The sequence below is a fragment of the Leptosomus discolor genome, chromosome 5 (genome assembly GCF_034619465.1).
Source record: "Leptosomus discolor isolate bLepDis1 chromosome 5, bLepDis1.hap2, whole genome shotgun sequence".
In the NCBI taxonomy this organism is placed as follows: Eukaryota; Metazoa; Chordata; class Aves; order Leptosomiformes; family Leptosomidae; genus Leptosomus; species Leptosomus discolor.
This window is the reverse complement of record NC_141395.1, coordinates 19690097-19703159: the sequence shown is the minus strand read 5'-3', so window position 1 is coordinate 19703159 and position 13063 is coordinate 19690097. Positions and strand designations below refer to the sequence as shown.

At 38.2% G+C, this 13063-nt stretch overlaps 1 protein-coding gene across 3 annotated transcripts in view; it reads left to right on the top strand.

The window, feature by feature from the left end:
- The window catches only part of KCNH7 (potassium voltage-gated channel subfamily H member 7), a 231112-nt gene that overhangs the window by 153457 nt on the left and 64592 nt on the right, over positions 1 to 13063 (top strand). The window contains exons 6-8 of one of the 3 annotated variants that reach the window (XM_086464983.1): positions 2804 to 2824; positions 3341 to 3364; positions 6695 to 6906. In XM_086464983.1, coding sequence (XP_086321109.1) covers positions 2804 to 2824; positions 3341 to 3364; positions 6695 to 6906 — 257 coding nt within the window. The remainder of the gene's footprint in view (positions 1 to 2803; positions 2825 to 3340; positions 3365 to 6694; positions 6907 to 13063) is intronic. The other 2 variants (XM_086464984.1, XM_086464985.1) reach the window with 2 other exon arrangements.

Below are 13063 nucleotides of genomic sequence, written 5' to 3'. Positions count from 1 at the left end.
CAAGATTTCAAAATTAGTATGTGGAGGCAAAAATCTCCAAGGTTGAACCTTGGCATGTCTTTTGGACAATTGCATAAGCTTCATCTTGGTTTGTTTCCTCAGATATTTAAGCTAACCTTTTAAATAAAACATCTTTAAAGTTATCTGTTTTGTCAATTTCTGTTTTCAGAACTTATTTTCATTAAAGCACTTCCCAATTGGTCATTCTTCATGTAGTTCCATGATGAAAATATGTAAAAATCAGTTTGAATATTGTCTTTGGTTATGGTGGTAAAAAGCTCATACAGAAATCACCACATGATTGAACACTTGCTGCATGGAGGATTAAAAATTTCTAGCTCAATTTCACTGAATAATATTTTTCAGATGTTAAATACTGAGGAAAATAAATTTTACAATGAGGAGCCAATAATCCATTCACGTTCCTATGGCCTCTCATGTAATTTGCCATGTAAACAGATAAAACACTGCCACTCTGATTTCACTCTGAGTAAGGTACAAAATAGTAGAGAATCTGGCTCTAAGTTTGGGCCATACATAGGCATTCTAAAAAAGTACAGCAGAACAGAGGATGGCTCTCAGAATTGCATTAGAATTAGTAACCATCCTTGATGCCATCCGCTTTCAAGCATATTAGAATTTGGCACCTTTTGCCAAATGTTTAAATTTAGCCAGCAAGTCCTGCTTGCCTTACTCAACAGTGAGCCATAAAACCCTATTGTTGCTATAAAATTATCCATGCAAGTTAGGCAACTAGGATTCAGCCTAAATCATCTTCTCTGGACCCACAGATTCTGAGCAGTAGCTGTAAATACTGTACTGGAGAATGTAAAGCCCTAAGTAAAAGTAAAGTACAGTAAGTAAAAGTAAACTACAGTCCCAAAGGCCTACATTATGACCCAAGGAAGCATAAGGTTTAATATATTTCCCATTCCATTCTTAATTTGTTTATTGATCCTAATAGTCCTGAATTTTCCTGAATCCACTGAAAACTACTACTCTGTCTGAAAATGCAATTCAGGATTCAGATTTAATTTTTTTCCACCTCTTCCAGTTCAAACAACATTAACTGAATCAGCATAACAGAATTCTTACAGAAGAGAATAGCATTATTTAGCTCAATACTAACTACAGTAATTCACCCATGGTCAAATTTGGTTTTTTGGAAGATAATGCAATTGAGAATATAAATTATTTCATGTGTTAAATTAATTTATGCAGCCTAGTGGCCTATCATTTTAAAATTATCATAGCTGTAGCCATTATATGCTGAAAGGTGTTACAGTAAAAATGACAATTTAGGATTTTAAATTATTTTGAGTGTACTCAATTGAATTCCATCCTCAATTTGCCTGTTTGACAGCAAAAGCAGCAGGGCAGGAACTGTGTCTTCCACCCACCACTCAAACTCCAGCCAAGCCCTTCTCACCTGAAATGCCAGCAATCCAGATTAGCCAGCGGGTACAGGTTCACAGGGACTCTTTGGAAATTATTGTCTTCAGAAAGTGACCTCAGGAACATCCCTGCAGTCTTCTGAAAAAACAGCAGGCTTTTTAGCCTAGCTCAGCCTACAAAATCTGCATTAGTGCTACAGATGCCTGGCACAGAAAGGCATCAGGCTGAGAGAAACTGAACACTCCCACACTCATGGTCCAGAGGGCCCAGCCCAATGTCTTGTGCTCCCCAGTCCTCGGGAAGTTGAGGAAAAGCCAGAGAGGCAGAAGGTATGACACGACACCACAGAGAAGGCCCAACATCACCTCTGATGCCCCTCACAGGAGAAGGCCATAGCCCTCTGCAGGGACAGGGCTGCCGCTGGGGCGGACAGGGGCACAGCCACCTCAGCCCTCTGAGCTGGCCTGTCAGTTTGAGCTCCATGCACCTTTGAAAGCTGGTAATAAGCCGGTCAGGGTGGCATCCTGCGCCTGGCCCCGCACTCCCTGCCAGCCCACCCTCATACTTGCTCCAAGCTGCCGTGGCTGGGCAGGGGGCACAACACAAAGGGAGGGCAGCCTCTGGGTCACACTGCACACCCCTGAAGAGGAGTGGCGTCTACCTATCCGCCTATGTGGCTTCTGTAAAATAATGTTAAATAATTATAATAACAACAGTAAGAAGAAGAACAATAATAATATTCTCCCTAAAGAGGTTTGATCTCATGAGGGGATTCAGGGCTGGGTGTGCCTGTGAGGACAGAAAGCTTTGCCACTGTTACCTTGCAGGAAGGCACCTAAGAGCTGAAGAAAGGTTTAAGGTATATCTTTCTCCTCAGTGTTTCTCCGGTGTTTACTCAGAAAGGCACTGCTCAGCTTGCTGCCACGGTAAAAGCTTTTCCTGCTGTGAGCCCTGGGCAGGCGCAGGGCCCGGGGGTCTGCACCGGGCCACCTGCACAGGCCCACACCCTGTGCAGCCAGGCGGCCTGTGCCACTGCCCACAGCTGCGGGTGCCTCAGCCTCACTTAATTACGTGTGACTAATTACGACTTCATGGGTTAGCACTTTTGACCTCCAACCCAGCACCAGACTTGTGGAGAAACAATTTTATTGTGTTACTGTTAGGGAAAGTTAGCTAGAGCCAGTCCTACTACCTGATGACCTGCCCCATCAGTTTTATATATTCTCTCTCTATTGTCAAAGTGACTCCATCTTGACTAAAAGTCTACATAATACAATCAAGTAGGTGCAGTAATGTTTCAATTCAAACCACATACATATTTTGAAGCAATATTTTCTACTTTTTCTGATGTAGATTTTAGTTGTCTTTTCTCTCTCTCTTTCTTCACTTTTATTATGCTGAAAACCAGACAATGGTCGCAATGTCAAAGGTAAAGTATACATCTAGACTGTACCTTCCAGTGTTTCAAACAGCCACACTTTTTGGCATGTTACTTTGCCTGCTGTATGAAATGTTCAAATGCAACATTCTCATGCTGACCTCTCTAAGGCCAGGTGCATTACTTAAATTATGTCTGTTAAACACATAGTTGTTGCCTTAACTATTGTCTCAAAGCACTAACTACCAATCCCTGGAAAAAGTGAAGGCACAGTTATATGGTCATTTAACTTAAATATCTGTTAATTCTAAAAAGGAAGGGACAGAGATAGAATGTATCATAGCTATTTAACTCAGTGCTGTTGTCCTTAGGCAGGCAAAACTTCTATTGAAGCCGCCAGGAGTTTTACCTGTGAAAGGATGTATAATTGGGCAGGACCACTAACAAACAATCTGTTGTTATAAGGTGCCTAGTTTTCAGTTAACTATCACAAAAATAAAATAATTGGTAATCAGGAGCCTTGTGGAAGTATCTTCACTTATTCCTCTTTTGTCTCCTTAAAACTAGTTTCACGTTCCTGGATGGCAGGGGGTATGGTTTCAAGCTTCCTGTAGTATTAAAATGTGCATGCATGAACTTCATTGCCAATTTCATGTTTAAATAATATTTAGTGGACTATAAAATTGTTTCTATTCACCAGCACTGAGATACATCTTTTAGAAGCAATTTGAACATAATTATTAAGTGACTTCCACCATTTCTGGAAAACAATTACTCAAGTGTTCAGTTTAATTGCAATTTTTGTAGCTATGTCTGAAAACTGGTTTGTGACTTCATGCATGATGCAAAAAGTGTGTGTACCTGGTAAAGTCTTCTCTCTAAACTGCATGCAGTGCATGACTTAGATTCTGTAGAGCGATTTGTGGACTACAAAATCATTGCATTTGCTTCATGTGTATGTTGGCAAAACCTTGGGGGGGAAAAAAGTGCAGTCTCTGTACTGTAAAACAACTTTTATAAATGTATTTACTGCTGGTGAAAGATGATGGATTGATAGCTCAGGAGAGTGAAATCATTTCTCAATGCATTGTGTAAGCAGGGACAATGGAATCTTACCATAAAAACAGGGAGCTCAAACTTAACCTTAAAGAATCTCCTTTGTAGGGTAGGCAGAAGCATGTCATTCTCTCTGCTTTTCCAATTCTTGGCCGCTCTGCTGAAACTGTCAATCAGGGTGCCAATTAGTGTCAATTGTGATTATGATTTGTTATGACCCTCTTTTTCTGCTTCCTGCTGTAAGGGTATAGCAAAGGTCCACTAGCTGTCAAGTATCAGCTCAATTGCAGCCAGCCTGGCTGTACATAAGCTAGTAATGTCTTTCAATTAATTACCATTATCAATGAGGTACATATATACCTTTCATGACTTTCTGAAGCAAAAGAAAGTGGATTAAAAAAGTAAGGTTTTATTCTCATGTGCCACTAACTTAAGTCTAGTATCACATGCTAAGGCATGAGTCTTAGGTAGCGAAGAAGAGAGTAATTTCTTTTGCAGTAGAATCAATAAAAGATTTAAATCCCAGAAAACAAAATTTCACTGCAATTTGAGCCTCTGTAAAGTTACTATTAAAAAAAAACCAAAACATATGTACTGTCTAATTATGGATTTACCTAAGCTCCCTTAGTTTCCTCTTACCTTTGAGTTGCTTAGGTACCAAGAATCTTGTTCATGTGACAAATGGCCCCAACTTGATACCCCACTCATGTCTAAGACTGCTCAATATTCAAAAACTATTAATTGCTACAGCTATATAGAGAAGTATTGCTGAAAAACTTCAGTGTGACCACACATACATAGCACACAACAGCCAGATTAGCCACTTCACTGATTTGTGAGGAGATTGTGAGCCCTGATTTCTTTTGAACACGGCTTTTTAATAGACTCATGTAGATGATGTGAAAGGTTGATCCAGGTCCTATCTGGGCCAAAAGGTGTTCAAGCACAGTATTCCAATTCCTTGGCAGTGTCCTCAGTACCAGGCTCTTTTAGCATTCCCTGTGGGAGAAAGATAGTACTTTCTTCCTATTTCCAGTGAAGCTGTTCCACAAAGAATATATTAGGTTCCTTGGTATAAGGAGAAAAAGAAGGTCTGATTTTGTAGTTTAGCAGTTAGAGCACTCACCCACAAATTTTTGTTTATCTTACGTCAAATGATCTTTGGACAAAAAGATAAAGTCTTGGGAGCAGAACCACCAGATTGATCTCTCCCAGGGGCACACCTGAACTGTCAGTCTAGAGCATCATGCCCTCCCTTGTCATTTTGAATTCCTTTCTGCACAATGGCACAATTTGAAATGGAGTAATATCTCTGGCCCAGATTAACATAATTAGCTTGAATTTAGGAGGTAGAAAGCATGTGTGTAAATCCTTTTTAAGCTAAGAAAGCAAATTAGAAGTTGGTTTTCAGCAGGCATTCTAAGCCAGATATAAGGAAAGATCAGCCTTTACTTAAAGAAATTTACAACAAAAAAAAAGAATTCAGCACTGCCTGAAGCATTTCCCCACAGCTATCACCAGGCAGCTGGTTGCTTTGAATTTCACTGCTTCACACATTGCAAATACAATCCACCTGTTCCACTGTTGACTCTACAATTTACAATGTAGGCCTAATCCTGTTCCATTGGCTGTTCCTGAATCATAGCACCCGTTCTTGTTTTCCTCCCAGCAAGGAAAAAAAACCAAAACCAAACAAACCAACCAACCAAAAAAAAAACCAAACCCACCAAACAAACAGTAGAAGAAAAAAAAAAAAAACCCAATAAACATTTTTGCTCATAATAGAATTAGGATACAATAAAGTTCTCATGTGGATCTGAGAAATACCCTTCAAGCCCACACTTTAGGTATACTGTTACTGACTGCAAACCTGTATTTTTTTCTTAACTCCATAACTGGATCTAGTTCTCACTGTCTAAGCATCTTTGTACTTCTTTTTTCTAGTACTGTTCTCAAACATAAATTTTCCTTACTATTAATATTTTTTGCTTCTGGGCTAACTTTATAATGGCAGTCCAAAACAAGTATACTGATCAGTTATACTGCTTTCTTGTTGTACAAAGAACTCTATCCAGCATTGAAAAGAATAATTATAATGGACATATACCTCATGAAGTACACAAACTCCATATTTTTAATCTATCATGATGCACTAAAGTAGTATAAGATGTTTAAGTGTATATTAAATACTCCACTAATATTCTACATATGGACATCCCTACTGTTTTCAATATTTTGTGGTAATGACACTTGAAGAAATGTATTTTGTCAATTTGTGATACTCCAAAACTAAAGACTTTTAGGACAATATTAGGTTAATATTTCCATTGATTAAGTATGGAGTTACTTGATGAGTCAACAGGGGTAGGGCAGGGATATAGTAAATTTTCAAGTTTACCCAAAGGATTTTTTGAACTGTCATGTAAGCATGAGCAATAGTACAGGTGTGATAACAGACCCTTTCCTCAGTTTGGACACTCTTGTATAATTGGGTGTCCTATTTCCGCTTTTATAAGAGAGAGATTATAGTCTTTATATTCAGCTAGAATTATAATGGAGCATACCAGCATACCCAGTGACATGAAAACAAGTAAGGATGGATGCATTATGTTCTTTGCAATCCGTTGACTTCTATAAAAAATATCGGGGGCTGTATATAAAGGAAACATCATGTTTATAACCAGTACTAGATTTGATTCTCATTAGCAATAGAGTTATTTTTAAAATGTAGATAATTTTTCTATTAACAAGTAGAATGGTGAAAAAGAGTTTTTAAATACCGTTTTAACATATCCCACTTAAATATTAGTGATAACTTATTTCTCTGCATTTGTCAATTACTAAGTATGTGTTCTGATTTTTCAGGGCCTTTTAATCATATCAAGTCAAGTCTGTTGGGATCCACGTCAGATTCAAATCTCAACAAATACAGTACAATCAACAAAATTCCTCAACTCACACTGAACTTTTCAGATATCAAAAGTGAAAAAAAATCTTCATCTCCTCCTTCAGAGAAAGCAATTATTGCACCTAAGGTTAAAGACCGAACGCACAATGTAACAGAGAAGGTTACCCAGGTAAGGTAATATACATTATTTTAATTCCTTTCCAGTTTTATGGAGCCAATTAGCAGTGTATTCAACAGATTGTTACTGTTTTCATGGAAGATTTGGATATCTCCAAAACAATTTGAAGGGTTTGAGCCACTGCTTACTTTACATCCAATTCAGTTGCGCATGAGGTAGTTTACATTAGATTGCAAAGCTTTTCAGCTTTCTGTTTTTCAATAGAAAAAAGCTGTAGTATGCACCAAGCACCCTAAATAAGTCCACTAATTTCAGTGATTCCTGTCAGTCATAAATGTCAATTTCATTCTTTCTTATTTTTCTCAGCTTTGTGAATTGCTGATTAGTGCCAGGCACAAAATGATAACAAATTGTAGGTGATTGTGTAACTGGTGTAAGTATCATAGTTATGTCTCGTAATTTCTGTTCCTATTCCTTGGCTTTTCCTAATGCTCTTTTCTGTGGGTGTCTTTTCCATTTGTGTACATCAAAAAGGCTGTCAAAATGAAAAGCAGTTACCTTTGGACGGGAGGTATATTGTCCAACTTGCGAATGAGGCATACAAGTGAAACAAAACTGAAAACAGTTCAAGATAGCGTGTTTCTTCAATCTAAGACAGATACAGTGCCCTTTGAAGGCAACAGAAGTTTTCAGCTAAATTCAGTATCATTATTACTTTTGTGTTGTAATGTCATATGGCGAATGATGAGAACAGACTACCAATGTGCAACATAGTGAAAAAAAATATTAAGACATGGCAGTATCTCAAATAAATTTTATAGTCTTAGAAAGCAGAGGGTGAGGCCTTAAATGCCCATCCACTGACAGACTGAAAGAGGTTAGAAGTGCTTTGTATTGGAATGCAGATAGATTCCATAAGGAAGATCTTGCCAAGAGTAGCTTTTGACTTACTGCTGACCTGCAGTCCAGACTGCAGCTTCTCTGCATTGGTGTTATGCCAGATGTTGTCCAAGTCCCTACTCCTTTTGACAGATATAAAAAGGAATGTATTGTACACCCTTCTAGAGAAATAGAGGTAAAAGTTCTATCAGTTCTATCTTGAGATCAGTTTGTGCCTAAAAAGTAATTGGATTTTTATCTTTCATGTATTTTGTCTTTGATAGCTAACTTGAATCTGCAAACACTGTTCTTCCTTCCCTGGTCAATTGTGAAAGATTTAATCTCTTCTGGATCAATTTTGATATGTTTTAAATTATTCATAGTAGTTATACATAGAAATCTTTTCACAGATAATACGGCAAAAAGTCAAGTCACATTAAAAAGACTAATTCTTATAAATGATTTCAGCGTAAGTCAAGCTTGATTGTTTTCTTCAAAATTCTGACTGGCTAATTAGTGCCAGAGTCCCAAGTTTCCACATACTATTTGTTGGGGGGGGGGGGGGGGGGGCGGGGGGGGGGGGGGGGGGGGGCTATGGAGTGGGAATCTACATTTATTCTCCAGACAACTTAGATATTATGAAAAGGTCCAATAGAAATAACTTGGATCAGCTAAACCTTCCAGGAACATTGATACTAACTAAATTCAAAATTAAATTTGAAATGCTCTATAGAATCTTTACGCTTCACCAAAGACTTCCAATTTAATTTTACATTGGTTTATGTTGTTTTCTAGAACTATCTTAACCAATGTGCAGAGTACAATTTGTGTAGCAAACTCCAATATACCATTCATCAATGGAAAAAATTCCCCACAGGTGTTCCTTTTTCTTTTATTATATTCAGTTATCAATATTTTTAGTTGCTGCTGGAGCCTAAACTCTAAGATTAGGTACAGGGAGAAACTCCTAGGAGGTATAAATAAATGTAGGTCTACTGAATTCAATAGTTGAAGACCTCGTTAGCAAGTTATTCATTAATTAGATTAGAAATAGACATGTAGAAGATGAAAGTGGCTAGTTTTAGTCCTGTTTATGTTTCTAACCCCCAGTGATTTCAATATGTTTTATAAGAGTCAGCACTTCGAAGGTTCCACTGTAGATCTGCCTATAAATCTCTGTAAAACTTTTCATAGGCACATAGATCCATTTTGTATCTGCACAACAGTGCAAAAGTAGTTTTGGAAGGTTTGAGCACAGTGTTGAGAATAGAATATGGCAGAAATGTCAGATGAGATCATTAGGATATGCTCATGCTGGCGGAGTCCTCTGATATGTAAATCTATGAAACAGCATCAAAAATGTATAGAGGGTGATGTGACCTATTTAATCTATGGGACAATATCAGTATAAAAGCAAATGAGTATAAAACGGCCATGGTAAGTTAAAAGGTCATCCTTAATCAGAGTAGTGACATTCTAAAATAGTCTTCTAATAAAAGAAGTTGGGTCAGGAATTCCAAATGTCATTTGACAGAGCCTGAGAAATATAGTGAAGGGATAGATAACACGATGTGCTTCTCTGGGATTGCAGGACTTTGTGACACAGAAGGCCACTTCCAGTCACATATTGCATCGTTCAAACATCCATCCATCTCTCTCTTTGTGCTCCTTATTGTGTATCTCTCTACCTTTCCTTTCCTCAGCTTTGCTGAGAAATTTGATCCTGCTGCTATAACCTGAACATTTCCACCACTGTGCCTCCTCTCACTGTGCAGCTCAAAATCTAGAGACATGGACCCTGCACCACAGGTATCAATCAGTGAGCCTCACAGTGGGATTCTCTCTCACGCATCAATAATATCAAACTGAGTATCAGCATCACAGGACACAAGAACAAGTTCTTCTTCCCAGAGATGGCCAGCAGATCGAGAGAGGTGATTCTGCCCCTCTACTCTGCCCTGATGAGACCTCACCTGGAGAACTGCGTCCAGCTCTGGAGCCCCCAACACAAGAAGGACAGGGATCTGTTGGAGCAAGTCCAGAGGAAGGCCACAAAAATCAGAGGGCTGGAGCACCTCTCCTATGAGGACAGGCTGAGAGAGTTGGGGTTGTTCAGTCTGGAGAAGAGAAGGCTCTGGGGGCACCTTGCAGCGACCTTCCAATACCTGAAAGTGGCCTAAAAGAAGGCAGGGGAAGAGACGTTCACAAGGGTTTGTAGCAATAGGACGATGGGTAAAGGTTTCAAGCTAGAAAAGGGTAGATTTAGGTTGGACATCAGGAAAAAGTTCTTTAATATGAGGGCGGTGGACCTCTGGAACAGGTTGCCCACAGAGGCAGTAGAAGTCCCATCCCTGGCAACATTCAAGGTCAGGCTTGATGGGGCTCTGAGCAACCTGACCTCGTTAAAGATGTCCCTGCTTGTTGTAGGGGGGTTGGACTAGATGAACTTTAGAGGTCCCTTCCAACACCATACAGTCTATGATTCTATGATTCTATGATAACAGCTCTATGACTTCTATCATATCCACAAGTTGGAGAAGTAATTCAGGTAGTGAAGGCAATGAAAAAGGAGGGGGTGGCACACAGCTACCTTCACAAGGTAGAGGAAGAATAATGAATAAAATAAATAAAAGAATCATGGCCATTGTGTTTAGAGGAAGTGAAACAGTTTCAGAAAGCATTTAAAGAGGGGTAAGATATTTTAGTAGTAAGATTTTAGTGTAATAAATTAGGAGCAGACTGCAGAATAAGGTTTGGGAAATAATTTCAGAAGGAACAGAAGATGTTGTGGGACAGAGGTTGATACTTTGAGTGAAAAATATGAACTTTGAAATGCAGGTGGAGAAACCCAAGATTTCACTACAGAATTTAATAAATAAATAAATAGATAGATAAAATCCTCAGCATCTTACCTTTTAAGTAATACTAATAAATTAATCTCTTCAAATAGACCTACGTTATAAATTCTGCTGCAAAGACCCTTCCAATATTGTCTTACTACTTAACAGGAGTGTTCAGGACATTATGTAGAGATGAGAATTGCCTTAAGATGTAGCTTGCAGTGAAGTGCTGCACGTGTGATTGTCCTGAATGAGTAGACATCCTGATCTCTTGGCCTTTCACCTGGATCTTTCCTGATCAAAACTCCTTGTGTAATGCAGAGTAGCCTAACATTTTCTGGATGCCTATTTCTGCATAACATTGACTTTTACTTAGACGAATAGCCCAGTAGTAGATGCCAGCTAGCCCTTATTGAAAAATTGGCATTGCCATATCCCAACGTAGACATTTGTCACTAAAATTAAATTTATTTTCCATTCCACTTTCCTAAAAGTTTTGTTTCAATGTTTCATATTATAATTTCCAGAGGTGCTAAGCTAGACTCTCTTCTAGAAGACTCTCAACTTACTTTTTTTCATTATTCATTTTTTTTGACAGGCTGTTCAGGGGGACAGTCCAATTTCTGCACTCTTTTGCACTGACAGGTTCAGTTGGGATCCTGACATTGATTGTTAGAAAGAGACAAGTCTTCCCAGAGGCACAAAAAGTAGACTTTTATTAAAGAAAGCAGTGGGGCAAAAATTTGACATCTGTCCCTTAACATTTTTGATGAATTCGTAAAGGGGACTTCTGGCCTTAAAATTATAGCACATAGAGGCACAACAATAAGCGATTTTATCTTTTGTTTCAATACTGATTTATTTTAAATCTTCTCATACATCCAGTTCCCACTAATGTATGGCTCCAAAGCTGTGAACTCTGGTGTGAATAGACTCAGAGCAGCATGAAGATTAGAATAGTCAGTACCTATTATTTTCAAAGAAAAGAGAGAGTTCCTGAATACCCATAGGTTGACACCAGCAACAAACAATAGCTGGCCCAGTTAATAAAATTAGAAATTACTGGTCTCTTTATTGTGTTGTTAAGAAAAACTGTTTTGTGGCCCCTGATCATTAATGTTCAGAGATTATTGATCCCCTTGAAATTCGTCAGTCTGTTGAGATATAGCATGTGGTTGAAAGACCCAATATGTATCTGTTGTTTATGATTAGTCTCAATAACTGACTTACAGGAAGGTAAAAGTCTATGATCTTTAAACTTCTTGTAAATAATATTTTCAGAACAGTTTCATCATCCACCCACCTGTGGGAAATATATATACCCAAACTTGTTATATGCCTGATCAAGTGTTAAATATGTACCTTGATGGGCTACACAGTTAACTGGAAGATTGTAATCTGATTTGCAGACATGCTGAACACCCACAGCTTTTCTGAATGTGGAGCTCTCAGTGAAGGAAGGGTCACATATGAAGCGATAGACCTTGTAGTTTCACTGCATGTTTTTGTAATCTTGCCAGACTCTATTCTGTCAGCCCCAAAAGATTAAGAAATAAGTAATAATATCTCCCAAGGCCAGTCTCAGCTGTTGATATAAAAAGAACTATTATATGATCGTGACTTCAAATTGACCTTCAGGTTTTCAGGCCAAAAGAAGACTAGCAGCATCTAGGACAGTGAGGGGCAATATAAGACCTAAAAATAAACCAAATTATTGATCTATACATTTTCAGCAGTCTGATTCATCTGACATCCTGTGCTGTTTACAACATCATGCAATAACTTACACACAAACAACATTTCCAGACAATTCATTTTGGAATGCAAGCTGACATGAAGCAGAAAATTCTGAATTAAGGGAAAACAATTTTGATATGTCTTCCAATTACACAGCAAGACATACACATAATAACGAAATTAGGGGATAAGCAGAGCCAACATTCCCTAGTTACCACATGGAAACTTTAAATTATTGGTTTCTGCTGAAGTGAGAATCTTCTTTTTCCTATTTGCTATTCCTGTTCTCAGTGATCAATTGACATAGCTTGTACAGGAATTATTCCCTTTGTATACAATCATACTCAGCACCCTCATGCAGCAAAATTTCATCTTTTATTGTCATTATATAATCAGGCTTCATAATTATTATAGATGTAATTATAGAAATAATATAAATGTGTGTAATTCCATTATAATTTAGAAAGTGTGACACACTGTGTGTGAAAAGAAGAAAGGGAGAGAACATCATGGTGATGGCAAAACCAACAAAAATACCACAGTCCCAGGGTAATCATTTATGCCTGTGCAAAGATGTCACCAAAACTGTAGAGCAGGCTCTTTTGCACCAGAGCAAGTAGCTATACAAAGTGCATGCAAGCAGGAAAAAAAAAGCCCACTGTTTTGATCAGTTTCAGAAGAAAACAGCGTTTTCATTGGAATTACTTGTTATTGCATCAAGTAATAAAATGGCCAATATAGTTACAGATTCA